The sequence below is a fragment of the Capra hircus genome, chromosome 3, assembly GCF_001704415.2.
Source record: "Capra hircus breed San Clemente chromosome 3, ASM170441v1, whole genome shotgun sequence".
Taxonomy (NCBI): Eukaryota; Metazoa; Chordata; class Mammalia; order Artiodactyla; family Bovidae; genus Capra; species Capra hircus.
Genome location: NC_030810.1, coordinates 104699374 through 104718186, shown reverse-complemented (window position 1 = coordinate 104718186; position 18813 = coordinate 104699374). Strand labels below are relative to the sequence as shown.

Here is an 18813-nt window from a genome sequence, read left to right as displayed (position 1 = left end):
AATGGAGGCACAAGCACAAGTCATGGAACGCCCCCCCCAACCCCCCATCCTGATGAAGAGCACTTGCTCTACCCGAGCAGCAAACTTCATTCCATACGGACATCCCCTGGGCACTATTGCAAGCTAGTTTCGGCCACTCCCTTGGAATTCTCTCATGCCAGCTGTGGAATAATGCCCACTGTCTGGCACTACCCCTGCCAAGGGTTCCTGCCTTCTCCAACTGTGGCTTCCAGAAAACAGTAGCATTCGGTAGCAGCCCCCAACAGCGAGATACCTGGAGATGCGGCGAAAGGGAGGCACCTGGGGGAGAGCACCATTAGGGAGAGGCAGGAGGTTAGGAGGCCTCCAGGACTCTTCCCCAGTGTCCCTGGTTCCCAGGGCTGGGGATGTCTCCAGGGTGATTGGCAGCTCTTTGTTTCAGCCCCCCCTCACCGCCTGCCGGGCCCCCCCCTTCAACTCCCCCTTCCAGTCCCTCCGCCCCCCGCTCCTGCTCTCCGCCTAGCCTTTTCCCCTCCCAGCCGCCTGCCTGCCAGGGGTAGTGAGCCGGCTGAGCGGCATGGAGACACAGGAACTTCGGGGGGCCCTGGCTCTTCTCCTCCTTTGCACTTTCTCATCTGCCAGTCAGGACCTGCAGGGTAAGCCTGTACCAATCCTCTTAGCCCCTTCTCTGCCTCCTCCCCATTTGCCCCCAGCCGACTAGCTGGGAACATGTGGGCCAAAGGAGAGGGCAGAGTTCTGAAATTGAATCGGAGGGAAGAGTTGATGAAATTATGGCCCTGTGGGGGAGGAGTTGACACTGGAAGGTGGTGGATGAGTGGGAGCTGGCCAGGGTCAGCATGAGGCCAGGGCAGAGGACTCAGGGGCTGGATGCTAGCTAGGGTTGCCTGGCTGGGTTGGTGTCTGAGCATCCCCAGGCACCCCAGGGTCTGGGAGAGCAGCTCAAAGGTGGGCTTCTTTCACCCCTGGGTTCCTGGCTGCCTAAGAACAGGATGGGGGTGGGGAGCAAGAGGTCTGGGCTCTCCTGGAGGTCTGGTGGTGGGATGGGCCTGTGGGTGTGGGAGAGGTAGTTGGAGCAGATGACACAGGCACAGATTCTTTACTGGCTGGAAGGGAAACCACAGATTGGCCAGGACACAGGAGGCAGAGGAGCTGGGTCCGACGTTCCTGTGGGAGAAAGCCAGACAGCAGGAGGGTCACAGCCTTCAGTGGGCAGCTGTTCTCATCTAGACCGAGTGCGCCGAACCCCCAGGATGGGAGGAGGGGCACTAGAGTGTGGGATGAGCCAAACCCAGCGGTGCAAAGAGAAACTGCCTTCCCATTTCTGTGCTGTGGGCACCAGGTGCTTCTCCTGCTGGAAATCAGCAGTGACTCCTTTGCGCCACCTGGTGGGAGCATCTCAAGTTTGTGGGGTTCTATTTCTATTTTCAAGTGAGCCTCAGGCCTCCTGGTTCCCAGAGTGGCAGTAAGGGAGGCCCAATGCCTTGTCCTCTGATAGCAACAAGGGTTGGATTTCAAGGGGCAGTGAACACTATGGGGTGGGGATAACGGATGCCCCACCCCTGAAGGCTCAGAGGAGAGGGCGGGCCTTAGCATTTAACAGGGGTCTGACCTTGATCATCCCTGTTTGGCCAGTGATCGACCTGCTGACAGTGGGCGAGTCCCGGCAGATGATAGCTGTGGTGGAGAAGATCCGGACAGCCCTGCTCACCACTGGGGACATCTATCTCTTGTCCACCTTCCGCCTGCCCCCCAAGCAGGGTGGTGTCCTCTTTGGCCTCTACTCGCGCCAGGACAACACACGATGGCTGGAGGCCTCTGTCGTCGGCAAGATCAACAAAGGTGACTGGTGGGCATCTCCTTTCCTGCAGTGGTGACCCCTTTGAACACTCTTCCTCATCCCCATTCTCAGAGCCCTCTTCATTCTCCTTGGGCTCCACTGGGGACTGAGGACCCATCAGGCTATGTCCAGGCACCAGGGGTACCTTGTGCTTAGGAGGTGCCTCAGGAGGCCAGGCACCCAAGAAATGGGGTGAGGCATCTGCGGGTGTGGGGAGTTGGATGTGGGATGTCTAGGGGGAGGGGAGGCTTGTCTCTGTGCCCCAGCAGTGGTATAGAGGTCTCTTAGATCCCTGGAACAGTTCAGGGGGTACGGAACCAGTTGCCATCCTAGCAGGGGATAGAGTGGCCTCATGTAGTCAGATGGCATAATAGAGTGGTAATGGATAGGTCGATCTGATAACACTGAAGGATAGAGGACAGAGTGATCTGATGACACTGAAGACTAAGGAAGTCCTAGTCTTTGAATCAATTTGAAAACCATTTTTCGTGTACCTGTTATGTACAAGGTATTGAGAGATACATAGCTGAGTGAGCACTGACAGCCCTAGAGATGTGGTATTCAGAAGAACTGATCCAAGGCTCAGCTGGGAGACAGGGGATGGGGACAGTGCGCATACTGACCTCCCCTTCCGGGCAGTGCTGGTGCGGTACCAGCGGGAGGATGGCAAAGTGCATGCAGTGAACCTCCAGCAAGCAGGCCTGGCTGACGGGCGCACACACACGGCTCTCCTGCGACTCCGAGGTCCGTCCAAACCCAGCCCTGCCCTGCAGCTCTATGTGGACTGCAAACTGGGCGACCAGCATGCTGGACTGCCGGCACTGGCCCCCATTCCTCCAGCAGAGGTCAGTGGGCTGGAGATTAGGACTGGACAGAAGGCTTATTTGAGGATGCAGGTGAGCAGAAAAGGAAGACCCTCTGAGTGTCGGTCAACAGTTTGCACCGGTGGGAGGAGGAGTTAGTAGGTTCTCCTCCGTGACAATGTTTCTCTCCCCCCACAGGGCTTTGTGGAATCCATGAAAATGATTCTGGGCGGGTCCATGGCCCGGGTTGGAGCCCTGAGTGAGTGTCCATTCCAGGGAGACGAGTCCATCCACACTGCAGGTAACACATGCTTCTGTGAGTGGGCATCCTGGGCCCCAGTCCTGCCATCTTTGATACTTTCCATCCTCTTGACCTCTCTTCCCCTTAGCAACAGTTCTTTTGGCTCACCTATTCCTCATCTATTCCTGGGGCTTCTTGACTCTGTTACCCCAAATCCCCTTCACCTCTGACTCTGTGATCTCCAAATAATACATTCCCAGGAGGCACGGCTCAACAAAATCTCTGTTAAGGTCATCCTGCCTATCAGGGTGGCCAGAAAAATAGAAGGATCCAAAAAAAAAAAAAAAAAAGTATAACTCCGAAAACCTTTTAGTGGGGGCAAGGAAGGTTGTGGCTGGGTCTTTCTCAGTTGACTGAGCTAAGGGACTTTTTTAGTTCCCACTGGCATTGTCACCTACCAGCAGTTTCCCTAAGCATTCTCATCTGCCTGGTCTCTCTGACAAGGATACTCAGAGGTTCTTAAGTAAATAAAATGTCCACTTCTCCCAGATCTTTCAAAGAGCTCTTGTGGTAGAAGCTCGAGAGGGAGGAAATGGAATGTATTGGGGCCCTGGCCCTGCACCGGTCACCTCTCACTTGGATCCCTTCTGCCACAACCATGCCTGGGAACAGGAGGATCTGGGCCTTGACTGTGCGGCAGCTCCCTTAGAGGGACCCTCATCCAGTGGAAGGAGCTGGTGGGGCTGGCCCATCACCACTGCCCTCCTGCCATTCATACATCTTTATTTCAAGGCACCAGCCCTTTTCTCCTTCCTTCTCCTCAACCAGCCAGGCCCCTCCTCACATCTCCACCCTCTGTGTTTTCTTGTCCTCTCTAGTGACCAATGCACTCCACTCCATCCTAGGTGAGTACGCCATGCCAAGATGAAGGGGCTTGAGGGTGGGGAGGAGATACAGCAGCCTGAAATGAAGTCCTCTTCAGCTGGGAATGGGGTGGGGTTTAAAGGTGGGGGGTGGGCAACAGTGGCAGCACCCGGCTTATTACCCAGAGAGGGGTCAGGGCTGGTGCCCCAGTTCTAAGCCTCTCTGCACCCTGGACCCTGACAGGGGAGCAGACCAAGGCCTTGGTCACCCAGCTCACCCTCTTCAACCAGATCCTTGTGGAACTGCGGGATGACATCCGAGACCAGGTTTCTTGGGCTGGTGAAGGGTGGCGCTGACTCTGGGTGGGGTGGCAGGTGCCAAGAGCTGACTCCTCCCCATCCTTCTGTCTACCAGGTGAAAGAAATGTCCCTGATCCGAAACACCATCATGGAGTGTCAGGTGTGCGGTGAGTGGGAGAGTAGGGGAGGGCTCCACATTTCATCAGTGTGCTCCCCACCTCCAGGGCTTTAGCCTCCACTTCTGGTGAACGAAATGGTGACCTCTGGGTGGCTTTGACTGTGTCCAAACCCACCCCCCAGGCTTCCACGAACAGCGTTCTCACTGCAGCCCCAACCCCTGCTTCCGAGGCGTGGACTGCATGGAAGTGTATGAGTACCCCGGCTACCGCTGTGGGCCCTGCCCTCCTGGCCTGAAGGGCAATGGTACCCACTGCACAGACATCAATGAGGTGAAGAGGGCCCTTTCTGGAAGAGCATAGAAAGCTGGGGTGAGGGAGCTATCAGAGGCCCAGGAAGGTGGGGTGAATGTTGGTCAGAAGCAGAGAAACCTGGGGTTGGAGACCAAAATAGACAGGTGAGAAGGGAAGGAGCCAGGCCTGGGACAAAGACTACAAGGTCATGCAGGGAAGGAGTCAGGAGCTCAGCAGGGGCATTGTGAGAGGAGAGGGCCGGCCGGGGGAAACCCACAGGAGGCCAGGGTGGGGTCAGAGTTCGGCGAAGTTGGGCGAGGGGAGGCCCGCAAACGGGGGCCAGGACCACAGGCAGGAACCTGACCCCTTCTTTCTCGTCTGATCCCCAGTGTGCTCACGCGGACCCTTGTTTCCCGGGCTCCAGCTGCATCAACACCATGCCTGGCTTCCACTGTGAGGCCTGTCCCCGAGGCTACAAAGGCACACGGGTGTCTGGTGTGGGCATTGACTACGCCCGGGCCAGCAAACAGGTCAGGGTGGGCAGAGTACGTGGACAAGAGATCTGGGCCTTGCAGGGGTGAGCGCTTCAGGGTTCGATGTCGAGCCCTTGGGATAAACGGGATGAGGCTCCTGGCTTACCTGCCAGCTTTGCCTTGGTCTTGGGTCTGGCCTTCATGTCTGTGTTCACAGATAATGCCATACAAGTGCTCTCTTCTATGCCTGAGGAGACCCAGAGTAAGTCTGGTTCTACCCCAAGTCTGCTCCTTCAGGTCTGCAACGATGTCGATGAGTGCAATGATGGTAACAATGGTGGCTGCGACCCAAACTCCATCTGCACCAATACTGTGGTGAGCTGAACACTCTGCACGCATGGGTGGTGGGGCAGTGCGACCCCCTCCTCAGATTTCCTGCTTCCCCCCTCCTTTTCTACCCAGGACATTCTGCATGGTAGGCGTGCCACGCGGCCTGCTTTGGAATTCTGTTTCTGCCTCTCACTAGCCTTTAGCAAGTTATTTACCTTTACTGCATTTCAGCGTCCTCCCTTGAAAAATGGGGCTCTTACTCTCCTTGAAAGGTTGACAGAACTAAAGGAGATAAGTGATAGACTGGGCCTGTCATCTCTGAGGGTCCCTCCTACACGCCTTGAGGGACGGGGATAATGTTGCTCGTGGTGGGCGGACCCTCCTTCCTGAGACACTGCCTCGCTCCCTCCTCCCAGGGCTCGTTCAAGTGTGGTCCATGTCGCTTGGGCTTTGTGGGTAACCAGAGCCAGGGCTGCTTCCCGGCCCGGACCTGCCGCAGCCCGGCCCACAGCCCTTGCCACGCCCACGCTCACTGTCTCTTTGAACGCAACGGTGCAGTGTCCTGCTCGGTGAGCCAGGCCTAGGGTTCAGAAGAAACAGGGGATCTGGGGAAAGGGGTCGGGCTAAGGCCCACACCTAGGGACTGGTATGGGGTCTTGTGCAGGAACGGGAGGTGGGCCTTGGCCCTGAAACTGGTTGGTAAGAATAGAGCCTGAAGAAGGTGGGGTGTGGGGAGCCAGCCCAGACCACTAACCCCCACCCTTTGTGTCGCCCCAGTGTAACGTGGGCTGGGCCGGGAATGGCAATGTGTGTGGGCCCGACACGGACATCGATGGCTACCCGGACCAGGCACTGCCCTGCATGGACAACTATAAACACTGCAAGCAGGTGCGGGGGCAGGCGAGCGAGTGAGCGGGCAGGGCACCCCAGGCTGGCGCAGAACGGGGCTCACCCAGCCATTTCCTCTCCCTGACCTTTAGGACAACTGCCTTCTGACACCCAACTCTGGGCAGGAAGATGCTGATAACGATGGCGTGGGGGACCAGTGCGATGATGATGCCGACGGGGACGGCATAAAGAACGTTGAGGTGGCGCCTAGATGTCCTGCCCCTTCCAGCTCCTCGGCAACTGTTGCCTTATCCCATAACCCCGTCCCCTTTGGCCACTGGCAGCTCCCAAGGAAGGGCCCCAGAGCTCCACATTAGGGAGGCATAAGCCTGGTACCCAGAATGACGTGGATGACATGGGAAGTTGGGTGGGTGGGATTGTGCCACAGCAGTGGACCATCACAGGAGTGGGACCGTAGACAGGGTGCAGGGACAAGGATGGGGCAAGGTGGCCTGACTCTCTGCCTCCCACCCCAGGACAACTGCCGGCTGTTCCCCAACAAGGACCAGCAAAACTCAGATACAGATTCATTTGGTGATGCCTGTGACAACTGCCCCAACGTTCCCAACAATGACCAGAAAGACACAGATGGCAATGGGGAAGGGGATGCCTGTGACAACGACGTAGATGGCGACGGTGCAGGCCTGGGGCTGGGGGTGTGGCTGGGAACCCCATGAAGAGTCCAGATAGGGTAGCAATGAAGCGGGCAGGCTGAGAATTCTGGAAGGGTGATGGCTGGGGGAAGTCAGACTGGGTGAGAGGTTACCTGTGGCAGATGTCAGTGGGCACGTGAAGGAGGGTGTGGGGTTAGGCCAGGAGTGGGCAAAAGGATGAGATGAGCTCCAAGCAGATTTCCTGACCCGCTGTTCTCTGGATGGGAGACAAAGCCCAGGACTTTCACCAACCTAGAAGACAAGAGTGTGACTGTGTTCTAGCGGTGACCCTGTGTAACCCCCATTATATTTCCAGGCATCCCCAATGGACTGGACAACTGCCCTAAAGTCCCCAACCCCCTGCAGACAGACAGGGATGAGGATGGGGTGGGAGATGCTTGCGATAGCTGCCCTGAAATGAGTAACCCCACCCAGGTACAGGGGAATGGAGAGGGCAAGGAAGGGGTGGGTGACTGGCGGATGAAGCCCAGCCCTTTGGATGGGAAGTGGTCAGGTCACCCTTTTTAGAATTCTCCAAAGGAGATGGTGAGAACAGGTCCCTCTCTCTCAGACAGATGCAGACAGTGACCTAGTGGGAGATGCCTGTGACACCAATGAAGACAGGTAGGGTTTGGGCCAAGAGATAGAAATTCAGGGGAAACCCTGGCTTCCTCTAGCATGTTCTCAATCCCCTCTAGGGTCCAACTTTAACTCTCCACTACTGTTGAGCAGGAGGCGATACCCATAGTCTACCTCCCATTCCTACTGCTGAACCTCCACCTCATCTGGCTGACTGCAAGGGTTCTGGCCGAATGGAGGGTATACCCCAGAGAGACTCCTAAGCAGAAGAGTGGGGAAGGATACGGTACCTTCAAAAGCCTTTATCTGGTTCCTGTTCTTCTGGACAGTGATGGGGATGGACATCAGGACACCAAGGACAACTGCCCACAGCTGCCCAACAGCTCCCAGCTGGACTCAGACAACGACGGACTTGGAGATGAGTGTGACGGGGATGATGACAATGACGGTGTTCCGGATTACGTGCCTCCTGGTCCCGATAACTGTCGCCTGGTACCCAATCCCAATCAGAAGGACTCAGATGGTAAGGCTGGCCTCGCCAGAGGACTGAACTGCTGTGGGGTTTGTTCAGGGAGAGGTGGCAAACCTTGCTGGGGAGAGAGGTCGACACCTCGAGGCCTGAGGTGGTGGTGTTGGCTATGGCAGTGGCCAGGGCCTCCCTGAGCACCTGGCTTCATCCTGCCCAGGCAATGGTGTCGGTGACGTGTGTGAGGATGACTTTGACAATGATGCGGTGGCAGACCCCCTGGATGTGTGTCCTGAAAGTGCAGAGGTAACCCTCACGGATTTTCGTGCCTATCAGACCGTGGTCCTGGATCCTGAGGGTGATGCTCAGATTGACCCCAACTGGGTCGTGCTCAACCAGGTACTAGGGCAGTGAGCTGGGTGGGTGCTGTCAGGCCTGACTAGTAGGCAGAGCCTGGGGAGGGCAGCGCACTGGAACCAGGGCTTTTGTCTTTACTGCACACCACCAGGGCATGGAAATTGTTCAGACCATGAACAGTGACCCCGGCCTGGCAGTTGGTATGTAAGGGGCACCCAATTCAGCAATTTCAATAATTTCCAAATGGAGGGGGTCCTACAGGCAGAGGATGGGCCACTGCCTTCCCACTGGGCATCCCACCCCACCCCCACCCCACAACGGGAGTTAGCAGCTTTGCTACCCCGCCACTGATCCCACCTCCCCTCCCACCCACCCCCAGGATATACAGCCTTCAACGGTGTGGACTTTGAAGGCACCTTCCATGTGAACACTGTGACCGACGATGACTACGCAGGCTTTCTCTTCAGCTATCAGGACAGCGGCCGCTTCTACGTGGTCATGTGGAAGCAAACAGAGCAGACCTACTGGCAGGCCACGCCTTTCCGGGCTGTGGCCCAGCCGGGGCTACAGCTCAAGGTCCCACAGCCGCCCAAACTCCCTAGTCCAGGGCCCTTTCCCAAAGCCTCCCCACCAACCCTGGGGCCGCCCCCACCGCCTGAGCAGGGGGAAGCCTCTTACCCAGACATCTGGCCTGGAGGTGGGCTCCCTGGGGCTCCAGAACATTCTCCTGACTCCCTGTTCCACCTGCACTTACCAACCTGTTGTCTTCCCTTCCTCTGGGACTATGGTTGACCCACTATCTTTGCTGATGCCCCGTAGGCAGTTACATCAGTGTCTGGCCCAGGTGAGCACCTCAGGAACGCCTTGTGGCATACAGGCAATACTCCTGATCAGGTACGACTGCTGTGGACTGATCCACGGAATGTGGGCTGGCGTGACAAGACCTCCTACCGCTGGCAGCTGCTGCACCGGCCTCAAGTTGGCTATATTCGGTGAGGGGAGGGGCTGAGCCCTCCCAAGAGACCCCAGGCCCACCCAGCCTTTCCTTCCTCTCCAGCTGGGATTCACCCGTGACTTCCCCTCTACTCACTGCTGTGGTGCCATGGGCCTGGACTGGAACCACTTCTCTCTACCTCCCCTCTCACCAGACTAGCTGCCCTGGCCCTGCTTGCTTCTTAACATCAGGCAGCCTGGGCTCTGGTGCTGCTGAGGACCTATAAACAATGTTAGGCAAGCCCTTCTTTTGCCATGCTCCATTTCCCTCTCTGTAAAATGAGGGTGGATCTGGGAGCCTCCAAAGCCCAGGCCAGCCTGTGGAGAGGCACATCAATCCACCTCATCACTGGTCCAGCCCAGAACCTGCCTCATCAGAGTCCGACTGGAAGGGATCTTCATTTACAGAAGAGCCAACGGAAGCCCAGACTCCGCACTGCATCTCTTAGTAGCCAGGCTGAGGCCTCTCAGTTCAGCTCTGGTCCACAACTTTGCGTTTCCTAGTTGGTGGGGATGACAGGGAAGGGAGGGGAAATGGCCCAGAGCCCAGAGTGCAGGGACTTGGGTTGGTTTCCCCTTTAAGGTGCCTGGGGCTGCGGGGCGCCAGGGCAGGGGATGGTGGGGGTGGACTAGAGCCTGGGAAGCGGGTGACTTCACCCCCCAGCCCATTGTACTCATCGTCATGGCAACCCAATCCTCGCTAGGAATGTGGCTGGTGCTTTGAGATGCAAAGGGGGCTGGACAAAGAGCCAGGGGCCCCAGGCCTGAGAAAAGCACCCCTCTTTCCCCCCTTTCCTTCCTCCCTTTTCCCCACCTCCCTTCTCTCTCAGGCCCGGTGAGCCCTAGGGGGGTTGGGGATGAACAGGGCTGGGTCATGGTGGCGCAGTGCCCACTGGCACCTAGCACCAATGGACACTCCTATCCCGGACAGGGTGAAGCTTTATGAGGGTCCCCAGCTAGTGGCCGATTCTGGGGTGATCATTGACACATCCATGCGAGGGGGGCGTCTTGGTGTATTCTGCTTCTCCCAAGAAAACATCATTTGGTCCAATCTCCAGTATCGATGCAATGGTGAGGCTCTAGACGGAGAACAGCCTGACCTCTTGTGCCCTCACGGGAGAGTCACATCTTGACTAATCATATCTCCTTTCTCAGACACAGTGCCCGAGGACTTTGAGCCATTCCGGAGGCAGCTGCTTCAGGGAAGAGTGTGAAGAGGTGGCCACTGGATTCAGAATCCTGATTTTAGACCCTCGGGCCTTGGGGTCCATCCTGGAGTCTAATTTACAGCCCCTCAGCTAAACATCGACCCTCCTCTGAACCCATGAGTTCAGCCCCAGAGGGGTGGTGACCCCACTGTTCAGGAGATGGGAAGTTTTCAAGGGGGTATTTCTCAGGCACTAACCCCAGGAAAGATAACAGCACATTGCCATAAAGTTTCAGTTCTTTTCTAAGCCAGTGCAGTTACTTATTTTAGGGATTTTCCGGGGCAGGGAGAGGACTAGTAGAATGTAAGTTAGAGATCTAGTTTGGAGAGGAAGGTGTGGACGGGGACGAGAGGGAGGACGGGGGTTAGGTGAAGGATGGGGTGCCGGTCGGAGGATGGCTAAAGTCCTCCCAGCCCCACTTACTCACGGTGGCAGCGGCGACACTCCAGTCTAAGAGCAGCCGGGATCGACAGCCAGGAGGGCTGGGGCTGCCCCGTTCGGGGTGAGGGGGAGGCCAGGGGGCCGAGGGGGCCGGAGGCCGGGACGAGTGCAATATTGGCGGGGGAAAGAACAACACTGCACCGCGTCCCGTCCCTCCCGCCCGCCCGGGGCCCGGAATCCCGCTCTCCACCGCTGGAAGCCGGACCAGCCCGAGAACCCAGGACGCGCTGGGGAGTTGGGTTCACCTTGGAGGCCAGAGAGACTTGGCGCCCAGAAGAGGGTGAAGGGGGTGGTAAGGGGAGGGAAAAAGGGAAAAGGGGAGACCGCGATATCCCGGAAGGCCGCTTTCCGACGCCCGGGCGTTGCGCGCGCTTGCTCTTTAAATACTCAGACTGCTAGGCGCGGAGCCGTCGCCATGGTGACGCGTGTCCCAGCAACCGAACTGAATGGCTATTGCCTGGCAACGCCCGGGGTTGAAGTTTTGGGGCCGCCCACCTAGATACTCGCGCTTTCTCTAGCCTGCGGGGGCAGGGGGGGGGGCTTCCCCGCCTCTTCTGCCAGCTCCCCGGCGCGATGACGTAACGCCCCCAGCCCCGAGGCCGCCCCCGGGTCCCGCCGCGGCACAAAGCCGCGCCAAATCGGCGGAGCCCCGCGGCCCTGAGAGCTACGGTCCTGCTCCTCCGGCTTCACTCCAATCCCGCCGCACCGAAGTGTTCTTAAAGTTCATTTCGCAATCTATGTTCTTTGGGACTAACAGTTGTTTCCTAATGCGGACGTAATTGCTTCTGTCGGTCTAGACTGCAATCCAGGACCTCCGAATGGGGCCGGATAACTCCACGTGCGCCGCTGTGGCCCCAAACACTCCTCGGTCCCACGTGTGTCTGCCCTTCAAAATATAATTTGGTCTTCCCAAATCACGCACCCTCATACACTGTTTTGCACCACCCCACCGCCTTGTGCATACCTGCCCCCAAAGCCACTTTGCTCTCCGAAGGATAGTTTCGTGCCCCTAAATACCATCTGTCGCCCCACCTATTCTCTGCTTCCTAAATGCGTAACTAATCTGCCCCATTCCGCCTCCCACATTCCGATGTCCTCGCCCAAATACCTGGGTGCCCCTTCCACATAACTCAGGACCCCACCCACTTAGCGCCATTTCCTCCAGACAGCTCCGCGACAGGTCTGAGCCCCTTCCTAAAACCCCCAACCCCTCCATCGATGATACAGTGTGTTCCTCCCCTTCTCTGTCCAAGCCACTGCCTCTCCTGGCTAGGGCCTGCTCTCTCCAGTCTCTTTCTGCCCCCAGTTAGGCAGTGCCACCCAACCTCCTCTCCCCTGACCCGGGTAGCCCCTCAGCCCTCTCGGAAAGGCCGGGTGAAGCTCTCGGTGACCGCTAGAGGGCGGGAGAGCCCGGCCAGCGAGCCTCCGCTACCTGGTGGATTCGGGGAAAGGAAAGACCCTAGGGTTTGGTGGAGTTTCGTACTTCGCTAAGTGGAAATTTCTTCCCCCGCCCCCTTCTCGAGAGAAAGTCAAGGAAGGAACTTGGGCTGCTGGAAAGTCCGGCAGGGGCGGGGACTGTGGGTTTCGGGGTAGAACCGTGTTTAGAACTGGACAGGGAGAGGTTAGAAGGGTGGGGCTATCCGGGAAGTAGTGGGAGGAAGGGGTCCAAAACTAGCACCGAGTTTACGCATTGTCGAGCCTTCCGCTCCTTTCTCAGCCCCCAGAGTGGGACTCCAAGCGACCCAGTGAGAATGGGACAATGGTGTGGAGGACCCGCAATGCCGGCCCTGGGCTAGGACTTTGACCTAGTCCAATTTCTCTGTTACTCGTCTCACCAAGGCTGTTGTCCTGGGGCTAAAATAGGACCATGGGGACCCAGGTCAGGTTCCAGACTTCCTCCACCACCTTCTGGAGCCAGGGAGTGGTTGGTGAAAGGGGGGAGGCCAGTTAGAAAACAAACAGGTTGTCAGGGAGTTGAGTGATTGAAGCCCACATACCTTATTTGAGGGGCCAGAAATGGTTGGGGAGGAGGAGGAAGAGGTTGGAGGTAGGGAAAGGGGGAGGGGGTGGAGCTTTGTCACCTGTCACCTGCTCTGGCTGAGCCTAGGGCAGGCGGGGGACCGGTATAAAGCAGCAGGCGCCTGTGTCCGCTCCACCTCGTGGGCAGCTCCGGCCCGAGTTTGTTCTGTCCCCTCCCCACCGCTCCGCCACCACCATGACACCGGACATCCAGGCCCCTTTCCTCTCCCTGCTGCTGCTGTTCCAAGTGCTTACAGGTGAGGGGCGCAAGGCGGGGAGGGGGCTGCCCTGCTCCTGTGGTCTTCCCAGCTTTCTGTGGGTTTTGCTTCCTGGGAGATGGCATCCAAGAGGCAGAAGTTGCAGACAGGGGTGGCCTAGTTTCTGCCAGAAGAAAGAATAAAGGAGTGAGGCTAAGGGAAACCTGAGGAGAGACCCCACACGCACACCTGGAGGACAGTGGGTGCCAGGAGCAGGCGAGTGTCCTGAAGAGAAGTCTGGAGGGGTTGGGGGTGGAATCGGGAGAGGAAAATCTTAGGAGTGGGAAAGCCCACAGTCCAGGAGCAGACAGATATGGGAAGAGAGACGGAGGTTGCCAGCTGGGAAGGAGAAAGAGAGCTGACTCAGGGGCCCACTCCCCATATCCTCTTGGCATTACTTCGCCAGATGCCAGAGAATGTATTTTCTCCTTATGCTGAAATTTCCCCCAACCATACTCTGTAACCCCGATTTCTTACAGTTGCCAATGTCACTGTGCTGACAGCCTCTGTCCCCACAAGCCCCAGCAGTACTGTACAAGTTTCCAGTACAAAAAGCAGCCCAACGTCCAGTCCCACTAAGGAAACTTCTTGGAGCACAACCACCACCTTACTAAGAACCGGCAGCCCTGCCCCAACCCTGACTACCTCTCCAGGCCGCGATGGGGCCTCATCTCCAACCAGCAGCCCTGCCCCGAGCCCGGCTGCCTCTCCAGGCCACGACGGCGCCTCGACCCCAACCAGCAGCCCTGCCCCGAGCCCGGCTGCCTCTCCAGGCCACGACGGCGCCTCGACCCCAACCAGCAGCCCTGCTCCCGAGCCCCGGCTGCCTCTCCAGGCCACGACGGCCCCGGCCTCTCCAGACCACGACGCCCAACCAATCAGCAGCCCTGCCCGAGCCCGGCTGCCTCTCCAGACCACGACGGCGCCTCGACCCCAACCAGCAGCCCTGCCCCGAGCCCGGCTGCCTCTCCAGACCACGACGGCGCCTCGACCCCAATCAGCAGCCCTGCCCCGAGCCCGGCTGCCTCTCCAGACCACGACGGCGCCTCAACTGCAATCAGCAGCCCTGCCCCGAGCCCGGCTGCCTCTCCAGACCACGACGGCGCCTCGACCCCAACCAGCAGCCCTGTCCCGAGCCCGGCTGCCTCTCCAGACCACGACGGCGCCTCAACTGCAATCAGCAGCCCTGCCCCGAGCCCGGCTGCCTCTCCAGGCCGCGACGGCGCCTCGACCCCAACCAGCAGCCCTGCCCCGAGCCCGGCTGCCTCTCCAGGCCGCGACGGCGCCTCGACCCCAACCAGCAGCCCTGCCCCGAGCCCGGCTGCCTCTCCAGACCACGACGGCGCCTCGACCCCAATCAGCAGCCCTGCCCCGAGCCCGGCTGCCTCTCCAGACCACGACGGCGCCTCAACTGCCAATCCAGCAGCCCTGCCCCGAGCCCGGCTGCCTCTCCAGACCACGACGGCGCCTCGACCCCAACCAGCAGCCCTGTCCCGAGCCCGGCTGCCTCTCCAGACCACGACGGCGCCTCGACCCCAACCAGCAGCCCTGTCCCGAGCCCGGCTGCCTCTCCAGGCCGCGACGGCGCCTCGACCCCAACCAGCAGCCCTGCCCCGAGCCCGGCTGCCTCTCCAGGCCGCGACGGCGCCTCGACCCCAACCAGCAGCCCTGCCCCGAGCCCGGCTGCCTCTCCAGACCACGACGGCGCCTCAACTGCAATCAGCAGCCCTGTCCCGAGCCCGGCTGCCTCTCCAGACCACGACGGCGCCTCGACCCCAACCAGCAGCCCTGCCCTGAGCCCGGCTGCCTCTCCAGACCACGAAGGCGCCTCAACTGCAATCAGCAGCCCTGCCCCGAGCCCGGCTGCCTCTCCAGACCACGACGGCGCCTCGACCCCAACCAGCAGCCCTGCCCCGAGCCCGGCTGCCTCTCCAGACCACGAAGGCGCCTCAACTGCAATCAGCAGCCCTGTCCCGAGCCCGGCTGCCTCTCCAGACCACGACGGCGCCTCGACCCCAACCAGCAGCCCTGCCCCGAGCCCGGCTGCCTCTCCAGGCCGCGACGGCGCCTCGACCCCAACCAGCAGCCCTGCCCCGAGCCCGGCTGCCTCTCCAGGTCAGCACGCCGCCTCATCCCCAACCAGCAGTGACATCTCGTCCGTGACCACCAGCTCTACGTCGAGCTCCATGGTCACTTCAGCACACAGGGGCACCTCATCCAGGGCTACCACGACCCCAGTCAGCAAGGGCACTCCATCCTCAGTCCCCAGCTCTGAAACCGCCCCCACTGCTGCCGGCCACAGCACCAGCCCTCGCACAGCGCTTCCCACCGCCTCCCATGCTGAGACTTCTCAGCAGCTGTCTGTTCAGGTCTCCCTGTTCTTCCTGTCTTTTCGCATTATAAACCTCCAGTTTAACTCTTCCCTGGAAAATCCCCAAACCAGCTACTATCAGGAGCTGAAGAGAAGCATTTTGGATGTGGTGAGTAGCTGCCTTTCCTCTAACACGCACCCCCACCCCTCACCCCCGAAGCAGCCTTCAGAACTCTTTGAGGCACTTGCATCAAATCTTAGACCTTTCCCTCTCACCCCAGATTTTGCAGACTTATAAACAGAGGGATTTTCTGGGCCTCTCAGAGATCAAGTTCAGGTACAGTTCTGGGTGTGGACTCTGTGGGACTGGCGAATGTTGTCATGACTGTGGGGAGGGTGTACTGACCCAGAAACTGGGGCCCATGGCTGAGTTCCCCATTTCTTTGTAACCAGGCCAGGATCTGTGGTGGTAGACTTAACTCTGGCCTTCCGAGAGGGCACCACTGCCGAGTTGGTGAAGGCACAGTTCAGTCAGCTTAAAGCACACGCAGCCAATTATAGCCTGACCATCAGTGGAGTTAGTGGTGAGTCCTCTCCCCCAGCTGCCAGCCAGCACCACCGTGCCTGGGACCCTCTCTCTCCGGCATCTGGGTCCCTGCTTTTTCTCTTGGAGCTGGTAGGGGGAGAGCCACCTCCTTTGGGAGACTGCTCTGACCACTGCTTTCCTTTCAGTGCGCGATGCCCAGTTTCCTTCCTCTGCCCCGTCTGCATCTGGGGTGCCTGGCTGGGGCATTGCCCTGCTGGTGCTGGTCTGCGTTCTGGTTGCGCTGGCCATCATCTATCTCATTGCCCTGGTGAGTGCCCAGTCCCCAGCCCTGACAGAGTCCCCCTGCTGGAAGGAGCCGCGCGCCCCCATAACCTCCTGTCTCCCCAGGTTGTGTGTCAGTGCGGACGAAAGAAATGTGAGCAGCTGGACATCTTTCCAACCCTAGATGCCTACCATCCTATGAGCGAGTACTCTGCCTACCACACCCATGGGCGCTTTGTGCCCCCTGGCAGTACCAAACGGAGCCCCTATGAGGAGGTGAGGGAGGTGGGGGCAGCGGTGGGGCGAAAGGGCTTTGTCTGGGCAGTGGTTTTGAAAGTGTACTGGGAAGACCCAAAGAACGTAGAAGAGGTGACATGAAATAAGCCGTGACTTGACAAGGCTGGGGTGGAGGTCAGAGGGGTTCTGTGGGAAAGGCTTAGGGAAAAAGGGGGACCTCAGGAGGGTGTGCCCCCCACAACCAGCACCCCCAGAAGAGCATTCACAGCTCAACTAAACTGGGATGCCCAGAGGTGGCATGAATGGGGCACTGCACCCAGGGGAACCCTTCATGGAAGGAGCACCTTGTCCCAGCTTGTCTCCTAAGAATGGAGGGTAGATTGGGAAAGGCTGGTGGGGAGAAGGGGGTCTCTGAACTGGGAAAGAAGTTTTACCAAGCCAGGTGAGCCTGGGTGCAAGCTAGGGAGGCATAGATCCCCTCTTCCTTCTTTCTGCCTTTCCCTCCCTCCGTGACCTAGTAAATAATTACTTTGCCATCTGGGGCTGAAAGGCCACTCCAAGTGGGGGAAGGGAGAGTTTCCTTTTCCTGACTTTTCCTCTGTCTGGGGACTTCCTTCTTCCAGTTTTGCAGAAACGTGTACACCTCCTTGGGCTGGGGGAGCAGAGAATGGAGGGAGAGAGTGGCAGGAGGGGAAAGCAGGGGGTGCTGAGAGCCAAGGGGAGGGGAGGGAGCAGGAGGAGGAGGGGGAGTGGCCCTGTTTACAGTCATCTGGCTGGTGGTGGTGACCAGCAGGTGCTCTCTCCAGATTAACCCTTTGAAAGCTAGTCAGGCTCCTGGACCATTCAACCCATCCTGGGGTGCCATCCAGGGACCCCAGGGAGGAAGGTTGTCCCAGGAAAGCCTCTGCCGCTCATCCTGGATCTCTTCTGCCCCTACCTAGGTTTCTGCAGGCAACGGTGGCAGCAACCTCTCTTATACAAACCTGGCAGCCACTTCCGCGAACTTGTAGGGACACGTCTGCTGAGAGTCCAGCCAGTACTGGCTGCCTCCCTGGAATTCTTCACTTCTGGGGACCCCCGCCCCCAGCTCTGTTCCGGGCTAGTGAACTGGGCATTCAGGTGGGCTGCTCACAGCCTCCCTCACAGGACCCATCAAGTCCCCTAAACCATCTTAGCCCTGGTGAAGCCCACCTGAGCCCCTGGGGACATGTCGGAGGCAGCGGCTCCCAGGAAGACTGGCTGGAGTGCTTGGAAACGGGAGTGGGAACGTGAACATTGCTGAATAAAACGCGGGCCTCCTCCCCGCCCACTACCAGCTTCTGATCTGTTGTCTGTGACTTGTGGATGGGTGAGGGGCAGTCAAAATGTGTGTGTGTGTGGCGAGGGGCGGGGGCGTCTGGAAGAGACCTCTGGGAGAGGAGGGGAAGAGAAGGCCAGAGGAGCGGGGTTCATTTGAGAAGCAGGAGGCTGGAGAGGAGATGGCATTGGAGTGCAGGCGGACGGACTCCTATCGCCTGTCCTGCATGGCCAGCAGCGCACGAGGAAGGAGGAAACAAAAGCCTGAGGCTCCAGCAGCCAGCATGACCCAGCTCTGCCGGCCTGAGAGCCGGGCTCGCCCCTATCCCCAGGCCTGGATTTCACTCCCGCGCCCTCCTCTCCCCTTGGCATGGTGCCCTCAGGCGGCTCTATTCTTAGCTGTCCGGGTGTGAAGTAAGTCCTAAGGCAGCAGAGTCAACAGGGCCACGATAAGGTCCGTGTCAGATCCAGGGCCTGGTGCCAGACTGCCCCACCTGCCTACTGGCTCTGGGGTCTACTACCTGGTGCCCCAGGGGTGGGGAAATAGTTCTGGTTCTGATGTCAAAGACTTCCCAGATGGCTCGGTGGTAAAGAACCGGCCTGCCAGTGTAGGAGATACAAGACTCAGGTTCGATCCCTGGGTTGGGAAGATCCCCTGGAGAAGGAAATGGCAACCCACTCCAGTATTCTTGCCTGGGAAATTCTATGGGTGGAGGAGCCTGGCGGGCTACAGTCCTTGGGGTCACAGAGTCAAACATGACTGAGCACGCACACACTCCCTGACTGACGCACTGATGCCAAAAGCTCAGCTTCTCTGTGCACCGGGACTGAATTGAATCTCTGAGACAGAGTTTTAGGTGAAGTAGAAAAGAATAGCTTTATTGTGTTGCCAGGTGAAGGCGGCCACAGTGGGCAAATGCCCTCTAAACCATATGTCCCAAATTGGAGAAGATTTACAGTAATTGCTCAAAGAGCACATGATCAGCTCATGGACATTTTTCTGATGGGTTGGTGGTGAGGTAACTGGAATTCAGCATCATCGA

At 58.7% G+C, this 18813-nt stretch overlaps 2 protein-coding genes across 2 annotated transcripts; both read left to right on the top strand.

The window, feature by feature from the left end:
• On the top strand, positions 456-10647 carry THBS3 (thrombospondin 3). Its single transcript, XM_005677404.3, has 23 exons — positions 456-635; positions 1633-1839; positions 2477-2733; positions 2839-2941; positions 3760-3786; positions 3989-4071; positions 4160-4211; positions 4345-4493; positions 4844-4984; positions 5225-5302; positions 5674-5826; positions 6035-6145; positions 6238-6345; positions 6622-6781; positions 7115-7233; positions 7370-7422; positions 7707-7900; positions 8064-8242; positions 8352-8400; positions 8580-8776; positions 9020-9192; positions 10125-10264; positions 10349-10647. The coding sequence occupies exons 1-23, from the start codon at positions 557-559 to the stop codon at positions 10405-10407; spliced, it is 2871 nt and encodes a 956-aa protein (XP_005677461.3). The 5' UTR covers positions 456-556; the 3' UTR covers positions 10408-10647.
• MUC1 (mucin 1, cell surface associated) lies at positions 12952-17794 on the top strand. Its single transcript, XM_018046233.1, has 8 exons — positions 12952-13118; positions 13598-13934; positions 14557-15598; positions 15711-15766; positions 15883-16013; positions 16162-16283; positions 16364-16513; positions 17416-17794. The coding sequence occupies exons 1-8, from the start codon at positions 13058-13060 to the stop codon at positions 17482-17484; spliced, it is 1968 nt and encodes a 655-aa protein (XP_017901722.1). The 5' UTR covers positions 12952-13057; the 3' UTR covers positions 17485-17794.

Excerpts from the sequence above, each read along its gene's own strand:
- THBS3 (XM_005677404.3), top strand. The coding sequence starts at position 557 with ATGGAGACACAGGAACTTCGGGGGGCCCTGGCTCTTCTCCTCCTTTGC. Across the intron at positions 4,072-4,159 it reads GGGATGACATCCGAGACCAG|GTGAAAGAAATGTCCCTGAT; the intron begins GTTTCTTGGGCT and ends TCTGTCTACCAG. Across the intron at positions 4,494-4,843 it reads ACTGCACAGACATCAATGAG|TGTGCTCACGCGGACCCTTG; the intron begins GTGAAGAGGGCC and ends TCTGATCCCCAG.
- MUC1 (XM_018046233.1), top strand. The coding sequence starts at position 13,058 with ATGACACCGGACATCCAGGCCCCTTTCCTCTCCCTGCTGCTGCTGTTC. Across the intron at positions 13,935-14,556 it reads ACCAGCAGCCCTGCTCCCGA|CCCGGCTGCCTCTCCAGACC; the intron begins GCCCCGGCTGCC and ends CCCTGCCCCGAG. Across the intron at positions 15,767-15,882 it reads CTCTCAGAGATCAAGTTCAG|GCCAGGATCTGTGGTGGTAG; the intron begins GTACAGTTCTGG and ends CTTTGTAACCAG.